This window comes from Argentina silus, assembly GCF_951799395.1.
Source record: "Argentina silus genome assembly, chromosome: 2".
NCBI lineage: Eukaryota > Metazoa > Chordata > Actinopteri > Argentiniformes > Argentinidae > Argentina > Argentina silus.
In genome coordinates, this window is record NC_139656.1 from 25,579,527 (window position 1) to 25,599,545 (window position 20,019).

Here is a 20,019-nt window from a genome sequence, read left to right on the forward strand (position 1 = left end):
TTCTCATAGCGGGGCTTTGCATAGCTTTTGCGGTGTCTGTGTGTGTCTGTTACTGTAGTTACTGCCTATAGTTTGGTTAGCTATGGAAGGAGACGGGAGTCAAGTCACATCTGGAAGCCCAAATGATTCACAACATGACCCGGGGTAAGAAAATACGAATTTCGACTTTTTATTATGTATTAGGTATTTAATTTTCCATGGAAGAATTTGTGAGAGGACTGTATGTCGTGCTAGATTCAGCTCACAGTGCGCACTTAAGCGTTGGTCTTTCCTTCCGGATGCAGTTATTGCTATGAAGCTTCAGCTTTGGCAGATTACAGTAGCAAGTGTGGCCTCCCTCCCCTTTTTCTAGATACATTATTGCTATTCAGCGAACGTTTTTTCGCTTCTTTCTAGTCGTTAAGATCGCTTTATAAGTAGTTAGTCGTCAAAATGGCCGATCTGACATCTGGACTCACTTCTGCTATGTTTTCTTCTTACAGTAAAATGTTTATCGGTGGCCTCAGCTGGCAAACCTCACCAGGTGAGACATGTATTCTCCTACATTGTGTATTTTCTTGTTGTTTTGTTGCTATAATGGATTCTGCCTGCTGTAGCTGTTCGCGATATGTGTGTGTGCGTGTGTGCGGTACTGTGTGGGATATGTGGAGTGCCTCAGTGCGCGCAAGGTTATTTTTGATTTCCAATCATCTGAAGTCCTCTATTCGACCCCTATGTGCATCGCGGGGCGTTTTTGAATCGGACTGACAACAATATGACGACCATTTGTTATTGTACTAATTACCCGACATATTCCCTCTGTTCACAGACAGCCTTAGAGACTATTTTAGCAAATTCGGAGAAATAAGAGAATGTATGGTGATGAGAGACCCCACGACAAAACGTTCCAGGTAAAAATGTTTTTACTTTCCAGTTTGTAAATAAATTCCCTGTGTCCATGCTTTATTTTAAGACAGCCCCGCTGTCCCGCGTTGTGTGCAGCATAGATCAGCTCAAAAGATAGCTGCAGCTTCAGCTCGCTGTAAACTGCGGGCGAATGCAATTTGACATTGACTTTGGGACTGCACTGCAATGTTGGTGTAGTGTCCCCTTTCATTTAAATCAGCATACGCAGAATAATTATTAAAATCAGTGCCGGGAATCTTCGAGTGTGGGTTACAATGCACAGCAGGATTTCTGTCATCTTAATGAATAGTGTTTACATTTGTCATCTGAATGAATAGTGTTTAACAGTGTAATACATGTGTATTAGTCACTCATGTTTTGGCATAAATAATTGGTAATAATTGGTAATCGTATTAATATAAACAAATGTATGTATGTATTGTGCATTTTACGTATATGTTGTCATAAATGTGTGGTCTAATATTGTTGTTTCTTTGGTTTCTTGTTTTGCAGAGGATTTGGGTTTGTTACTTTTGCAGATGCTGCCAGTGTAGATAAAGTCTTAGCTCAACCACACCACGAATTAGACTCAAAGACGGTACGTCTGCATTTTGATGTCATTTCCTATGGTATTTTACTGTATGTGTTGCACTTGATGAATGTTTATCATTACCGTTCTTCATTTCACAGTCAATATTGGTGTAATATTGTAAATATAATGCATTAAGTCAATAGTTAATACATGCCCCATATAGCAAAATACCACACTGAAACCAACAGCAACACAATACACGTATGTGTCATGTGGCAACTCTGAATGCTCTGAATGGCTGTGCCATTTACTCCCCATTGATTTTCGGTCTCACGGTAAATAGCTTGCAGTTAACAGTTAGATTTTTATCAAGGATGTAGCCGTTGAGAAAACCCATGATTTCCCTCTGCCCCTTACACACACACACACACACACACACACACACACACACACACACACACACACACACACACACACACACACACACACACTCTCATTGTGGGAATCTCAATCCTGCTCAGTTTCCCCCCTCCCATCTGAATGAATGAAGCAGACACGCCCCCTTCCCTTCTCCCATCATGGAACCACATGTGCACACATCCTATGCTCCACCGAGGGGCTGTCTCTCAGATGCATCCTATGCTCCACCGAGGGGCTGTCTCTCAGATGCATCCTCTGCTCCACCGAGGGGCTGTCTCTCAGATGCATCCTATGCTCCACCGAGGGGCTGTCTCTCAGATGCCTGCTCCCTGCACATGACCTGTCAGGTCTTACAGACCACTCTGTGTGATGCATATCACATTGATGGAAGTGGAAACTAACATATATGATGTGAAAGTTTAGGTTTCAAATGATAACAAAGCGGTCTCCCCCGCCACTCTTTTGGTAAACAGCTGGACAAATATAACTCTGAAATTCATAGACGGAGCTATGGATGCGAGGACTGACCATCCATGAAATAAAAATGATAGTTTTAACCATGTATTTAAGCTATACAATAACATTGTTTACAAACAATTGAGTAAAACGCTTATATTTTGGGTTCTGATGGGGTAAGACAGTTGAACTAAGCTCATGAGGCATTTATAAGATATATTCTTCAAGAATTAATGGCTATATATCATTAATTTAAAAGTAAAAAAATCTATGTACCAATCACAGAGTGCCCCTTTAAAGTCAAATGTCTACAGATATTTATTGCTTTTGAGGCTGCTTTGATGGCCAAGGCACTGTAAAAGGTCAGATTTATAAATGAGCAAAACACCTTACAAAAAACAATTAGAACCAAAGGTTTTATAATAGTCTTCTTACAAACTTTGTGTCGAAATCTGACCCTGTAAACCAGTGGATTTGTTCTTTTCATTTGTCAATAGTAGATACATTCACAAAAAAAAAGTGTTCTGATACAAGATATCTGAGCCAAGATATCTTGCTTTGAATGCCCTGATCAGTCCTGATGTTCCAAATTGCCCATTTGAGTCAATTCCTACAACTCCCAAGATTCCCTTCTCACTGCCACACAAGGTCCTTCTGTTGAACAGCTCCAGAGCTGTCGCATGCTGCTCTCTGGGAATCACTGGCATAGTAGAACAGGGTCAGACTAAAAAATGTCTGATGTATTTTAACGTGGTATGAGACCTTTTTAGAAGTAAACACAGACCTCATGTTTCGGTAGCTATGATGCAGCTGCAGACGAAAAGATGGTAGTTTGACACGGTATGCATCGTAGTTTGACACGGTATGCATCGTAGTTTGACACGGTATGCATCGTAGATTGACCAGAAATACACAGGAAAATTTATTTCGGATAAACTTTCCCTTTAAATTAATTTTCCATAACAAACTGTATATTTTAACTGCTGAAATGTACCCTTCACACACACACACATACACACACACACACACCATCCCCAATCATGCTGTTTTATCAAAAGCATTGAACTATTGTGTCGTGCACTTGCTGTTTGAAATTTGGCAGTAGATTAATAATTAAACCTGTCAGTAATTTTTGAAGAGCTGTTTGTGTAGTGATGGGTTAGACAGTATTCAAGTGAAATTATATTTGTCTGAGATTTCTGCTCAGTGGGTGGTGATATCCAGTCATGTTCACACAGATCTGTAAATGGAATAGTGCACACTGAGAAATAAACGCTTTGTTTGCTTCTGCCAACAAGAAGTTGAGATGGGGGAATATGTCTTTCAGATATATTTGGAAAGACAAACATATTGTATTTCAGCAGGCAGTGTACAATTACAGTGCGGGAGGGCTAAAAGAGGTGCTAACTTGTTGTGCGGCCGTCCTGAGCTGATTGGCAAGTCACTGGAGGGCACATGTAAGAGCTTTCCGTTGTCATCTTGATACTTGAAAGCGAAAGAGGAGCAGGTTCATGTTTTGAATGGTATGAAAGGAAACCAGCACCTGCAGAGAAAAATCGGTTGTGCAATGCAGATAGGACAAGAAAACCACAAAGCCACTTAATTTGAGATCCACTATAACAGATGTTATTTCTGGTCTTTCAACACACATGAGACAGTTTGGTATGCGTGTACTGTATGTACAGTATGCATGATTGGAAGAATAGATACACTCTATACACTCAAGCAGTATAAGTAGCATGTCCTGTATGTCTGTATGTATGAAGGAAAGTATGAATTAACCTTAAGTATGAATGTACATTTAGTTGAAGAGACCTTTAGAGGTAACAGTTGTTTGGTGATTTTAGATTTGCCGTGTTAGGCTTGATTGAATCACACTCCCTTCTGTCGTGGTATAGAATACAGGCAGGTGGTACAACAGTTGGTTATTGACATGGCTCCCAGGCTGTACAGTACTGGGTTTCCTCTCTAGAGATTATCTTTATTTCTGTCATCCTCATCTTTTGTCGTAACTGAACAACTCAAAGGAATAAAATAATCGGACTAATTAGCCGTAATTAGTCATAATTTAATAGCCTCTACTGTAGTTATATTGTAATTGCATGTGTATGTGTGTATATGTATGTGTATATATATATACCTGCCCAAAGATTTGTGACATATATGTATGATATTGACCCAGCACCTTGATATGAGACAGAACAAGCCCATGCACAGCATAATAGCTAAATGAAAGCACAGTCATTTACAAGTTCAAGTGTGGGATGTCTCTCTGTGAGTGTAACTGAGTAACTGAACGGCCAAAGCAGAAGCGTGGCATTATTGATACAAAGCGATGCTGAAATCGGCATTTGATAGTTCCTGATGTGTTGCAGCTGCTGCTGCTCAAAAAGCCACTTTGTCGGCATGCAAAGAAAGCCGCTGTAGTTGCGTCCCACAGACCCTGAACCAGCAATGTTTCACATTACATTCCTCTCCATTAGTCATTGAGCAGATGCTCCTCTGCGCCTTATAATACAGTGTTATACAGTACCATGCACTTCTGACCCATTTACATGTCCATTTTCTTAGGCTACATATTTAAGTCATACATTATTTTTGCATTTGAGTCAAGATCTCATTAACTTTACAACGTGTGACCATATTAATTGTGGTGCATCTTGAGTCTGTGGAGATCTTAGGTCAGTTGGTATGAAGAGACAGCATTTTGAGGCTTGAATGAGTTCTTCCCTCTGCCTTCTCAGCGGTGACCTTGAAGGGACTTACTATGAGAGACAGGAGTGGAGATGCTGTTGAACAGGGTTTCTCTGCAAGGCTGCAGCTTTAGAAAGAAGATAGTGCAGTCGGTGGACTGAGAGGAGACCACATTCAGGGTAACATACCTAATTGTTGATGCACTTTTTGCTGTGCCAGTTGGATGTGTGGGTTGAAATTATGGAGCGTATTGTTTTGGCAATTTGAGGTTTCCCGAGTCCTCTCTAAAGCAACGTGCAGACGAGCAAACATTAATGCAGTGGCAAAATGCAACAAGAAATAACAAAGAAACAAAAACACATTACAGAACGTCCCCTCCTGGTTCAATATTCCTAAATGGTTGATGTTGATATGTCATCTTTTGTTTTAGTTTTTTGTTGTTGTTTTTTTTTACCATAAAACTAATATTTTTGCATAACATAGGCCCTATTGCATTACTTTGTTGGTTTGTGTATTTAGTGCTTGGGATGCTTTCTAGTGCTAATGGAATCAGTGTATCCCTGTAGGAAAACATGTCAGCATAGATAATGAAACCATACATGCTTTTCCAAAGCACACAGCATTGTAACGTGCTGCAGCCATTGTTCAATCCCTCCTGATTGCCTGGTTTGCTTTCTGTCCGGTTATGAAAACAGAGTGCTTTTAGACTGGGATGGAAATGAATAGAGACATATGGGTTAGGAGAGCCCGGGGCTTCACAGCACACATGGCAGCAATTCAGTACATCATTTAGAATTGTACATTACACCATATTCCATTTGGGAAAGTATGAAGTTATATTTGTGCTCCAAAGGTGGTTGAGAAATGATGACAAACATGATTGAAAGTTGTTTTTTGTTTTTTTTATCTGAGGAGGTAACAGTTTAGACCTATGCAACCTTAGCAGTGTCCAGGTTGGGATTATTCAGTCTGTGCTTGTGCCAGAGGAGATGTGCTGCTAAATAACATTTTTTTCCTTTTTCTTGCAAGACAAAGGTAGCCTATCTTGTTTTCCAGAGATATTTCCAAACCATTATTGTATGACCTCTGTCCAACCCCTGTTTGCTGTTTTGAAGTCGTGGTTTCAAAAGACAGAATGCCTGTTTGAGGTGAGGGTGATAGAGGCCAGAGAGAAAAACAGGAGAATAGGCTTCTGTAGATAGAAGCAGCTGTTCAAGACAAATCTAACCCTTCTCTGTCAGATATCAATTGAAAGTAATGTCAGCTGTGAGCTCACCTCCAACATGCCTGTGTTTGTTCAAGTCTAGCAGATGCTTCTTTTTCAACAGTTGATCATGCACTATATATGGTATCTCCCTTTCACAGGCTTAGATACAACAGATGTTCCCTAAGAGGCTTTTTATTGTTCTGAGACTTTTCCATACTCCATTGAAAGGTGCAATACTGTTTTTTCATTATAAAAATCACACTAATAATAATGTTACAATCTAAAAAAGATTGTATTTTGAACAATTGAATTGATACGTTAACCAGGTGACAGGTTAATTGAATCCAGATCATTTTTCAGATAATACCTTTAGGTAGGGCATAGTAGACCTTTAAAATACAACTTATTTGGGTAATTGCCCTGGAATGTCCCAAGAAGACTTCTGTGATAAGAGTATGCTAAACTGCAGCTGTGTTCTGTTGGCAGTGCATTAGACATTGATCAGATAGTCTCTCCTGAAAAACAGAGGGAGATTGACAGAAACAACAGGATGATAAATTATTATAAGCCCCCACAAATTATGCCTATGTTTCCTATACTCAAAGAAAACAATAGAGAAATCAGGGCTTTTGATGAGCATTTTTTGTAGCTTAAAACCCTCTTCATCTGCCAGTGGAAGGGAAGATCTGTTAAAAGAGAGAGTTTACCCAGAAGCTGGAATAATGTATGAAATCCTGTTGGAAGATCTGAACTAAGGATGTAAGCAATTGCCTTCTGCCCTGATCTCACACAATCGCACATTGAGGAAGCCCTCTGAGACCCTCCTGTAAAGAGCTGTAACACAAGATAAAAGGGGGAAAAAATGAGAAGGAATGTATTGCTTTTGGTTTGTTCCTCTTTTATTAGTCTGACATACCTAGCTTGAAGATGTGGAGCGTGTGGAACAGCTATTTTTACACGCCGGGATACTCTCCTTTGAATACAGTACTGTAGCTGTTGTATTAGAATTAATACATAATTCTACATTTATTGAAAAGGCTCCTCACTGATTGTGGTGGTGGCCTCATTATCCATTCATGGATCCAGCAATGACCCTTTCTGTCTGTGCTGTGTTTTATTTTTACACTGGTGAGCAGCAGTAGCACCTTTTTTAGCCTTATGTTATTGGATATCTGTATCAATGTCGCTTCTCGTCACGTTAGTCAGTAAATTGTGAATCTGAGAAATAATGTCAGACAAATTGGTATTTCTATCTAAGTGAAAAAAATAGAATAGCCTTTAGCAGCAGAGATGGTATAGTTGACTAATGTGATGAATGCCCTGTGGCAGGGCCCTGCCTATAAATGTAATTCCCATCAAAACGTCACAAATGTACATGAATATTTTAACAGAATGAAAACAATTGTTGGAATTTCCCCCTTTGGCAAACGTCTCAAAGGAACCATTCCTTTCCTAGGCTATAATCTCAAAAGGTGTGTGTCTACAAGCTTTCTCAATGCATCCTGCACTAAGTCATGATTATCCAACACCACTGCTAGACTAGATTACAACTGTAATCTGGACAAATTGCTGCATCATGGGGCTATTTCAATGAATATTTTAGCATTTAAGATTGTTTTCTTTATAATCTGTCATTTGATAGATAATGTTTAAGATAAGCTCTGATATTGTAGGATGATGTTATTACAAAGTTGTGCGAATGCATTTTTAAATATTCAACACACTTTATTGCAAATGAAAATGCACAGAAAGAGAGAAAACATCTAGGCAATATTTTTGGTGTAAAGGTTGTGAAGATAAGCCACGTCACCAAGCATGCCAGCTTTGATATTCAAAGCATATAGTGTTGTCTTTGCACGAATAGGCCCGGCACCACAGAGTAATTGAGGTTGAATTGGTTATGCCTGAGGCTAATTGCTAAAACGAATCATTACATGGAATTCATTAGGAGCAGGTTTGCCATACCCAGGTGTTATTGAATTCATCTCTCAAATTGACCTGATTTAGAAAGATTACAATCATAACTCCACCAGATAGAAATATGAGGGAGAGGAAATGTTGCATCTCGCATCATGCTCTTTCTCATCTCACTATAAGTGTGAATTGAAGCCAACATCAGGCTGAAACGGGTCTGCACAGATGGTAACCTTTGTCTCTGTTTCTCAAGTGTCAATTGCACGGTTTTCTTAGGAGTGTTTTTTCTTGGTGACTCGTGCTTTCAGGTTTGTTGATTCAGAAGCCCCTCATCCCCGTATCAGATAATGTTTAGTGCTTTTACAGGAGGACTAACATCTTTCAGTTGTTGATATTTCAGTAAAGATTGTACTGAAGTCTACTTTATGGACCTCCCTGTGGCCTCCTCTATAAATTGAAGGAGAAGTCTTACATGAAGCCGCTGAGAGGGAATTCATCTCTATATACACTCACTGAGAACTTTATTAGGAACACTATACTAATACTGGGTAGGGCCTCCCTTTGCTCTCAAAATAACCTCAATTCTTCGTGGCATTGATTCCACACGATGTTGGAAACATTCCTTTGAGATTCTGGTCCATGATGACATGATTGCATCATGCAATTCCTGCAGATTTTTCAGGTGCACTTTTAAGCTGTGAATCTCCCATTCTACCACATCCCAAAGGTGTTCTATTGGATTCAGATCCGGTGACTGGGAAGGCCACTGAAGAACACTCAACTCATTGTCATGTTCATTAAATCAGTTTGAGACGATTTTTGCTCTGTGACATTGTGCATTATCATGCTGGAAGTATCCATTAGAAGATGGGTAAATTGTGGCCATGAAGGGATGCACATGGTCAGCAACAATACTCAAATAGGCTGTGTTATTCAAGCGATGATTGATTGGTATTAACAGGCCCAAAGTGTGCCAAGAAAACATTCCCCACACCATTCCACCACCTCCACCATAAGAAGGTGTACAGGTGTTCCTAATAGTTTGGTGAGTGTATGATGATGCTGTAGTGGAATATATTCAACCTGTAGGCAGGTGCCTTCAAACCCAAACAGAAAACTATGCAGCAATGTAAAGGGCTTGCCCTGCTGAACAGGAATAAGTAATTTTCTGCAAGAGAACAATTTCGATCTGTTTACGTTTTTCCCCTTCAATAAGTCTGCTTGGATGAGATTGTTTGAAAGTTCTCTTTTAAGAGCCTTGTATTAAAGTGAGGAGAAGGCAGCATGACATTGGTGCATGAAATAGTTTCTCTTCATTCTGAATGCAAGATTGATAAGGCTCCCACCGCACGCCTCCATACCAGTTAAACAGAGTGAAAAAATTAAATTAACGAGACGACAGAAAAACAGTTTGATCTGATGTGCCTTCCTGGTTATTTGGGAATATCTGGAGTTGTCACAGGACCCAGACTTTTATTTTCACTCTGTAATCTTGAATTAATCATTGCCTTCAAACTCTGGCTCGGTTCCTTTGTGAACATTTGAGCATCACAATGATGACATGTACTGAATCTTTAAGTTCGAGAAATATTTTCTTCTTATTCAATGAATTTTAAAATGTTTATACTGCCAGTGGAATTGGTGAAATGTTACAATGTATTAACATACACCCCCTCTGCTTTTGCTTCCTGTTGTGTCGTTCACAGATTGATCCTAAGGTTGCCTTCCCCCGTCGTGCTCAACCTAAGGTAAGAACAAACCACCTCCACCAGTGTTTGTGCTAACTGACAAGACCACCTCACTCTCTTTAAGCACTTCTCTATTTTGGCAACAGGACTCATTCCGTTTATTTCCCCCCACTTTGTATTGTAATGAGAAAAAGCACTTAAAAGGCACTTGTGCTGTGAGGTTGGGACCTCCTGTCACTGTGTTTTCGGACTAATCATTGTATGATGGGCATTTGTGTGTTTATAATTACAAATTGTGTTTCGTGAGATGATTATGCTCCTGTTACTGTAAAGGAAATTAAGGTGGTTTGCCTCCTTTTTGAGACCCCCCCCCAAAAATACGGATCCCAATTTGACCAAAATGAAGCAATTACAATGGAGTGGAGATTTTTGACATCCGTTAACTTGTTAATGATTTCAAAATGGCTTATTCCTTGCTTGGCTACTCACTCGTCGTTTGTGTGGTCTTGACACACACACACCACACACACACACACACACACACACACACACACACACACACACACACACACACACACACACACAAACAATGAAATATGCATTGTGTTTAGGTGGTATTGGGGATTATGGTGTAGCCAAGGTCTTGATAAGTGTGTCCTTTATCACTTTCTCCCAGCCTTTGGGGTGTATGGAAGAGCGTAGGCCAATGTAGTGCTACTCACCATCACCATCAGGGCTTTTTCGACCTGAAATGGGTGGAGATCGATAATGGATTTTTCTCCTTCCCAGTGGCTCACAGAGAGGTATTGTTACTGAGCGGTTCAGGTTTCAAATGGGGAATTGGCAGTGAAAGCTTTCAAAGCCAGAGCACATGGTGTCTTAAGGGTATCGGCATATGGTTGAGAAACAACCAGGGCTTTTTTTTTCTTTTTTCGAAAGGCATAGCTGTGTTGTGCTTATTATTTTAAGCCATTTACAACAATATGGCCTGGGACTGAAATGTAAACGAATAGAACGTCGTAGAAATGCATGAATTGTTTTCCTGACCTGAAAAAGATTATTTACATTATAAACATTACAACTATTTGGTACATTACTCAGAAAAAACAATGACACCTTAACAGAACTTGTTGTGTACAAAAAAATGTACTTGAGATGTTTTAGAAAACGTCAGCCTGTAAGGCAAGCTCATTAGAGGAGAAAGGGGCTTTTATTTGTTTTAGTATTAAGCAAGAGAATGTGGATTTCAAAGGATCTCAAAGCAATAGGATTAAGGCAGATAGATTAGCATTGCATGGCATTCTCCTTCATGTTAAATTGATTTAAGGCCTTTATAAGCAGGCTGGGTCTGAGGTTGCCATTTAGAAAGCACTCTCTGCTTTGCATTTGTCATCATTTTTTTCCCCGTTTTTTTTTCCTCCCTCCCTCCCTCCCTCATCCCCCCATCCTGCCTGCTTATGCTGTTGTTTAAGTGCCATGTCCCCTGTGAGAGATGGCTGGGCCCGGCAGGTGCCTCTGTGGCGCTAGGGTTTTGGTGGAACAAAATGTACGGCGACCAATCACCTGTTGGTTTGCTCGCGGCAGTCTGTGACCTCACACCTCACACCACCCTCTACCGCTTTACACCAGAGTATACTGTGTACCAGCACCTTTCCTACCTCCTGCAAACCTACCTCCCCATTCACAGTTCCCCTACCGTCTCTCAGAATTACCTACCGATGTGCACAGCATTGCATATGATTATTCTCTGTCCCAAACAATTCTTCTAATCATTTTTGGAGGAATGCGGGGAGGTAAATGTATGAGAGGGAGATGTGAAGGTTGCTGTGTCTGTGTTTTCCTCCATTGTGGAGGCTGTGTCTTTTGTGTTTCACAGACAAACATGAAATCTGGGGGCTGATGTTTGTTTGGCCGGGAAACCAAGGTGACGGTTGCTGCCGGCATCGCTAGAGATTGGTTTCTCAGCTGTCCGCGGCGTTACCGATACTGCCGTTGCTGTTGTTGTTGTTGTTGTTGTTGTTGTTGTTGTTTCACATGGTGGAATCACAGACAATCATAGCGTGTCCCAACATGATTTTAATTGCCGGAGGGACCGCGGCCACTTCGGTGGGAGATGAGCTCTGATGGCTTGTTATCGAAAATGAAAGGAAGGAGCACAGCCACTCAAGAGGAGGCGAGCAGCGCGTTTAACCCCTTCCTGGCTGACCGTCTCACGAGGGGCTGTTTGCCTCATTAGGCATCACAAGCAGTCAGTCGCCACATCAATGGCAGTCATTGGGCTGCACTGATGAGAGGACTCTCTCTCTCTCTCTCTCTCTCTCTCTGTACACAAATAGACACGAACTGAACAGACGTAGCCGGGCTCTGAGGAACTTAGGAATTAGAAATGCTGTTTACTTTGTTGAAAATCAAATGACTTCTCTGAGAAACTTTGATTTGGTGCTGAGTTCTATATGTATGTTAATAAGGTTGAAGGGATGACCTTCAGAACATAGTCTTCATCTGTAGTAGTGGTGTTGGTGTTACTGGAGACAAAACTGGGTTATCAGTCATAAATACCATCAAAGCAGTGGCCCAGATTTCCCTGCTGCTTGTCTGTCTGTCTGGCTGTCTGTGTGTGAGCTGTGAGCTGTTGCCGTGGGGCTGCTGGTGTTCATGGGGGGAGGCACGGCTGTAGTGAAGACCTCTCTGTGAGTGGTACATTCACTCTGGCAACCCCCCCCTCCCCCCTCCACCTTTCCCCTCCCCCCTCCCTCCCTCTTCCTCTTGTCTGGTCTGGGTCCCACACCTCTCTCTGAGGGACTTGTTGTGTGCTTAATGTTCTTAGCTGGAGAAAAGCTCCCTGGTGTCCCGTGGTGCTGGAGCTGGGGAGAAACGTGTTGCTGAGCGAAACTCCTCGCCAAGTTTTTAATGAAGTCCAAAGGTGACACTGTGTGAAGTACAGACCCCCCCACACACTTCTCTCTTAGTGTGACACACACACACACACACACACACACACAGACACTTCCTCACACACACTACAGGGAATGCTTGCTAAAGGAGAGAGGCCCAGGAGCTCAGCTCTGCACTCCAATGCCAATTAAGCAACCTGCACAAGGGCTTCTCCTACATGCTCTCCATGGTTACTTGCTCTCTCTCTTTCTCTCTCTTTTCCTATCCACCTCCCCTCCCCGCTCTCTCTCTTCCACTTCCTTTTTCACTCTTGACAGCCTCACAAAGCCTAGTGAATCCAGTCTTATGCCTCGCTCAAGATATTTTGTTTATCTTTAGGTGATTTGGTATTACGATCTTCTCCATCTCAAAATGATTTTCATTTCAACTGACACGGCTGACTGCTGGGAATATGAAATCTTCATGGCTGCCAGCGACTCGGTGTCCATACGAGTTTATTAAAAGCACTAGGTTCTCGGTTTAAACATGGATGTGCACAACTGCCAGAGTTTAAAAGGATATTCAAGGACAAAAGTTATTTTATATAGAAGTGAACGATGCACCGACTTGTCGAGTGTTTCTATTGTGTGGTAGTGGGCCATGTTTCCATCCGTCACAGACTGGAGTCAAGAACATCTCTAGACTGAAACACAGCGTCACATTTTCGAATAGGAAACATACCCTGTGTGTATTTCTGTTTTCGTCAAAAATAAATGCACTTCTGAAATGGGTTTTTACAACAGACGGGGGGGGAAGCGCATTGACTTTTCACTGAAAACAAGAAACAATCCGATAGCTGGCAAAGCTAACTTGGATCAGGGCGAAGGGAAAAGTCGATCAATCAGTGTTCAGTTGATGGGATTGCTTTATCGTCACCTCCCTCTCACCTCCTGGCGAAAAAGGTTTTTTGCCAACACAAACAAACCCCCCTAGATGGAGGGCGACACCGCAAGCTGTTTTTCTCCTGTTGTAATGGATGTGCTTGAGTGTCTGGAGATGTGTTTAAATCCCTGACCCTTTGGTTCCCAGCTTTGAATGGCCTCAATGAAAGTGGTCCAGACAAGAATGGAGGCAAAAAAGAGGCATATGAATGGTTGTTTGTTTTGGTGGTCAGACACAATCAGAGACTTAGTCAAACCTTTGATGTATATTTTTTTCTCACTCATTGTGTATAGGCGTGTGTGGATGTATGAGTGTGCATACATATGTGTGAGCGCATAATATACTTGTTTATGCATTCAGCCTGTGTGTGTGTGTGTGTGTGTGTGTGTGTGTGTGTGTGTGTGTGTGTGTGTGTGTGTGTGTGTGACTGACTCTTGAGTGCTGGCCCCTCTCGTCTCCCTGGTCCTTTGCTGTGGGTCGAGGGTAATTAGGTTTTCTGGGGGGGTTCAGGACCGTGTATAGCACTTATCAATGGCAGCGGGCAGCCTGCGGACGGTAGAGAGGACAGAGGGCTTCTGGAGCCTGGCCCTGCTAAACCTGATGCTGACTGACAGTAATGAGGAGACCCAGGCAGCCAGGATGGAAAGCACGGTCCCCCCTCAACCCATCACAACCACTGACGAAGCTCGAGCAAAGCCCTATTAACATGACACACACACACGCACGCACGCAGGCACGCACGCAGGCACGCACGCAGGCACGCACGCAGGCACGCAGGCACGCACACACATACACTGGAGGAGAATTCTTTGTCTTTGCTCTTGATTCTTATACTCTTAATGTAGATTTAGCCCGAAAGATTATTATTGGGCTAGATTCTTCCGAGGGTCTTATCGATGATGATGGCCTATTAACATATTACTACAGTACTGATAGTCACAGCATTGCTTTACTGCATTGTTATTCTTGCGCTAACCTTGCCACTGAATAAAGCAGAGCAAGCCCCAGCAGCAGAGACTCACATTGCATTGCATTGCATTGCATTGTGGGAGATGGAGTGGGGACAAGATTAGCTCCAGGGTCGGAGACAGGAGGAGCCAGATGGAATCTGGGAGCTGAGACAGCGTTCTGCAGTGCGGCGAGGACAGGCCAGAGCACAGCCAGTCACTAGCCAGAGAGCACCACATTCCAGGAGGCGGCCCCTGCAGTGGGGGTCTGCCTGGCCTGGGTCAGGGGAGAGCCAGGGAGGGCCTGTATGCCCACACACTCTCCAGCCCCTCTTTAACAGCCTTGCAGACACAACAAACAAAAGTAGACACCACAAACTGCTCTGCAGACACAACAAACATACACATTTGTCATGCTCTGTCCTGAGTTTTACTTTTGTTGCGATCATTTTTGGAAGGGGGGGGGGGTGTTAGTTGTCACACCTGATGACTAGGCACAGCTGTGCCTCGAGTAATTATCAATTTTCTGGTACACTTGTCTCGAGAAGTGATTTAAGTCCTTCCGAGGGAAATCTCTGCAGCTCCAATCCTACCCAGAGACACACAACGCTGTTCACGATTCCCATTGAAAATGCTTTAGAAGTTGTTTCCGAAATTATATGAGTGTTTCTAATCCAGAATGAATTATAGAAGATTTCAATAATTTCAACAAACTTGAAAGGCCTTGCAGTATGCTTCGTCTGGAATGTTGCTTCTGCATTGACCTTCATGTTTGACCTTGATGGTGGTCTTTAACGATCTGTATCCATTGAGTTTCCCCGTGTAAATAAGACAAGCCATCTTATTTTAATGAAAGTATCTTTCTGTGAGAAGACACATCTACAGTAGATCTTGGGTTGGTGAGAGACACATTTATTGAGCACTTCTCTGGTGTTTGCTTTACCTCAGACTAAGTGCCTGGCAGGCCGATGAAGACACCTTTGGAAGAGTAGACAATTATCACTCTCTGTCAGTGCGTTCTGTCTCCAGGCTGCTGCTGCGATGGTAGCTCTGCCTCCGCAGGACTGCAGCACTGTATTAAAGGGTCCAAGTCATCGCAGTAATGTCTCTCAATGTGCAGGATTGTGTCCAAACATTGTCGTGATATTGTCTTGTATTTGATCACTAAGATAATCCTGTGCCTGCGTTTGGGGTTTGGATTTGGATAGTTTTGTTCAAAATTTGATTGGATGACTTTTTTTTTTTTAATTTATCACTTTTGTAGGTTTATGGTATAACTCCCCACTCTTTGATATGTCCTCCATATGCAAGTATTTAATCTCCCATGTAATATTGAACAGATGTGTGTGTACTGGTAAACGATCCTTGGAATAAAACTCTCACTTCTAATGAGTGTCTCAACTCAAGCACAGCTTTAGTTTTTCATTTGAAACACGTCCACAAAATGAATATGAATCCATTCCCCATGTTTGATGTTGGCATACGCACTCATTTTTACTTAATGCAATCTTGAGCTTTTTAAACATTAAGGTATGCCCATTGCTGTAATATTTAGTGGAGCTGTCTGTGTTATGCTGACACAACACGTAAGAGCTCTCGCTGAGCTGCCTCTGAGTCCCTGCCTGAACCCCAGTGATGCCACTCTGTGGTTCACCAACGCTGCAGGGCGGGAAGCTTTTCTTTTATGCCCTTTTTAGAGCATTTGCATCGCATGTAAATCCTGCATCCAAACAAAGCACAGGGAATTCTGAGGAGTACCCAAATTGGCCAAACTAAACAAATGATGGGGATAAAGTGAACCGAGCGGTCCACACACTGCTACCAGTGCGCCCTGGGCTGGGCTCTGCATGGAGGACGGAGGGCAGAGCAAGGGACGGAGAGGGGGAGGAGGAGGAGGAGGGGGGATTCAAGTTCTTCTGTAGAGTTTTGATCTTCATAGATAGGTCCATCTGTCACCAATCCATGAAATGTTTCCCTTACCTATAATGCCATTGACCTTGTTCTGCAGATACTCAGGCTGGGGTGTGTGTGTGCGTGTGCGTGTGCGTGTGCGCGTGCGTTGGGCTGCATGTTCTGTCCATTCCCCACTCCCATCATTGGAGCACTTATCTGCCTGGGTGGCTGCCGGCTCTCTCTCCTCACTCTTCCGCTGCCTCCCTGCACATACAAATAGTTGTGTTTCCTCTCCCCTTTATTGAACATCACATCTCTTTCTCCTTTCTGTAGGCCTATCTTGCTTGAGGGCAGGCTTTTGTGTGATGTGTGTGTTTGAGTGTCTGTGTGTGCTGTTTGTAGCCTGTCAGAGATGTATTTTTGTTCTGTCTAAACGTGACTCATGACGGTCAAGTCAAGTTCATTTTTCTTTATTACGGACAGCTTCTAACCGAAGCTGTTCTAACGGACAGCTCCCCCCCCCCCAACCACTTCCTCTCATTTGCCTCAGCGTGATAAATCTGATGCTAAATTTAGAGGCATTTTTTCTCAGAGAGGCATTACGAGCTGTCTAAGAGAGAGGACAGTAGGCCTGATAGAGAGAAGAGATCACAAGCTGTGTCTCTTCCCTACCACAGCCCTCTTCTCCTCCCCTCTCTCTCTTTCTCTCCCCCTTTTTAAGGAGTTCCATGCATCACCCTTCACGTTAAATAATATCACGTTTCAAGGGCACAGTTTACAATGTCTGCTCTCAGTCAGTTTTGGCTGTTGCTATCGGTTTATCTATTTGAACTTAAAATCAATGATGCCTCATCTCAGAGTGTTAGATTCTGTACCTCTATTAGCCTACCTACTGTAGGTCATCACGTCAATGATATTCATGTTGACTCCAGATTTCGATTCTATTGAAGTACCAGCTTCCCTGAATGAAATGTCTCCTGCAACCTTCATCCCATAAAGGGGCATAGGCAAATAGACAGGGATTTTCTTAGACCGTATTTGCACAGAGTTAGTGTGCCATCACTATGCTAAGTAGGGCTGTGCTACATAAGACTATATGGACTTGTCTGGCCCAGTTTTCTAATGAAATGCTCCTGCAAGTGGAATTACTCCTCTAAATCTGCTTGGAGTGCTTTTTACTCCTTCGCTGTCTTTTGATAACGCCAGGGCGGGAACTCGCGCTTTGATTGGGATATATTTTTAAAATCCCTGGACGCCCACGTTGCATCAACAGCAGAAGCACCGTTGGTCCACCAGTGTTTTAGATGCAATTACTGAGAGATCGATAGAGAAAGAGGGTTGAGAGTAACAGAGGGACCCAGTGAAGCAGCTGTGGTGGTTGTGTGGGCATGTAGGAGGATTTCATGTGGATAAGGCGTGTTTGTCTTGTTAGTTGTGTGAGGCTGAAGGAGGGGCGTGTGCGTGTGCATGTGCATGTGCATGTGTGTGGGGCTGAATGACCGTGTGTGTGTGTGTGTGTGTGTGTGTGTGTGCGTGCGTGCGTGCGTGCGTGTGTGTGTGCGTGCGTGCGGCTAAAGGAGGTGTGTGTGTGTGTGTGTGTGTGTGTATGTGTGTGTGCGCCCCAGATGCAGACCCACGGAAGGGCCGTGTTAGGCAGCCAGAGCCAGGCCTATAGCTGCACAGTGAACACTGCCTGGAGATCAAAGTGATGGCCGACGCAGCTGAACTAACAACAACAGGCAGCCCTTTGGAAAGGGTCTAAACACGCATGTAGGAAATGGGCTCCCGCACCGTCTCCCTGTCTGGTCTCTCATGTGAAGAATTTGTAACCCACATTGTTTGGCCCCTAAAGTGTTTTTGTTCTCATGCCCTATTAATCCACAAGGCCTTCAACACAAACAGGGAATGCTGAGCAATCTACCGGGGTGCAAAGAAATATCACTGGATACATCGCAGCTTTATGGATCGTCTTTAATAATGCAACAATGAAAGGGGTCCTGTCCTGTAGATACAGTAGAGGCTTTAACAAACCTTATCTTTGCTGCACACTGTTTGATGGTTCCAGTGTGGTTTCCCTGCCCTCCTGTATATCGATGGACTGATTCAGTGAACATTACTCAACCTCCTCTCCTCGAGCTCTGGCAGCTGGGTAATGGCCTGTACAGAAGACTCTCTCTCTCCCTCTCCCTCTCCCCACTGATCTCCCTGTTCCCAGTGACGTGTCTTTCCTCTCTTCTCCTCTCCTCTCCTCCCCTGGATCCTGGTTTCTCCCTCATGTTTATGTTGGGGACCAGAGGGAAAGACCTGAACCTCTCACCCCCCCCCCCCCCCCCCCCCACCCCCACCCCACCGCACAGGAAGCGGCTGCACGTGACGGCCCACTCCATCACGGCCGCTTCAGGAAGGAGAAAGGACGTTGTAAAGAGTAATTAGTGAGTCATTAAGATTAATAGTGCAATTATCGGCTAGATTCAACAACACTTAAGGTACCTTTAAGTAAACACTGTCGGGGCCCTGAGGAAGGAAGCCTTTGTGAGCCTAAGCCTTCGATTGGAGTGTGTTGGAGGGACAGGGGCACACCGTTTGTTGTTTTAGGCTTTTCGCCCAGTGTGTGAACCATAGCCTACCCCTAAGCAAATGGGTGTGTTCTTTCTTGCCCCGAGCGTGAGGTTTGCTGCTCGGGCATAATTGCCTGGCTTAATTAACAATCAGTTAGACCTACTGATTAATTAGTCTGGCTGAGCTTCTTTGTACTCAGTCTTCTGAGAATTCGCACCGTTTGATCGATGAGCTTCGCCACCGGTCTCTATCACTCCGCATAAGCCCCCTCCCCCCAGTCTGCCTTCAAGTTGCCCACGCAACAGCACTACACACTGTGGTGAGGTAACCCCCCCTTCAGAAAGAAGTTAAGTACAACACTTCCCATTCGTCTCTGTGATCAGATGGGAGATGTGGAGATCTGAGGGAGTGAAACAAGCTGTCTCTAGCCTGAGTGAACACCTGGTTTGCGAAGGCAAAGAGAGGCACAGTAGGCCTATGTGCTACTGTATGTGTGTTCCAGGGGATGCTGGTGGCGGTAGAAATCAAAGGGCCGTCCTCCGATTTCTACCTTCACCAGCCTCTCCTGATGTGTGTGCATGCACAAATACTAAGATCCCTGTGAGCAGTGCAGAGCAGTGGGGGAAGAGAAGTTTCCTCATCTTGCATCAATACCGGGGATAAGGAGAGTTGCTGAGCAGGAAATCTCCCAACCTTGCGAAAAAAGTGAAAAGTAGCATAAAGCAGGGATTACAGGGTTCTGCGTGTACTGTGTGAACACTCCACAACGCCTCCAGCTAACCTCAGTCACCACAGTGAAACTGTGCCTACAACAGGTGTGCCTTAACGCTACCTTCAACTTTTTACTACAGCAATGGTTTGACTAGAGAAACACGCATGACGATGCTCTGTAGAGAAAAACACTCCCTACTAATTAAGTCCAACCTTCACCACTCTCTCTGTCTCTCTCCCTCGTTCATTTCACTTCTCAACTTCTTTAAAAAAATTAATAATGCATGACAGGCGGTG

The 20,019-nt window shown here is 43.4% G+C and overlaps 1 protein-coding gene across 1 annotated transcript in view; it reads left to right on the forward strand.

Annotated features, from left to right (window-relative positions):
* LOC310823044 (RNA-binding protein Musashi homolog 2-like) overlaps positions 1–20,019 on the forward strand; it is a 192,374-nt gene continuing 172,355 nt past the window's right edge. The window contains exons 1-5 of the mRNA XM_083695717.1: positions 1–144; positions 483–523; positions 809–890; positions 1,399–1,483; positions 9,815–9,856. Of these exons, the coding sequence (XP_083551843.1) occupies positions 83–144; positions 483–523; positions 809–890; positions 1,399–1,483; positions 9,815–9,856 (312 nt within the window). The 5' untranslated portion in view covers positions 1–82. The remainder of the gene's footprint in view (positions 145–482; positions 524–808; positions 891–1,398; positions 1,484–9,814; positions 9,857–20,019) is intronic.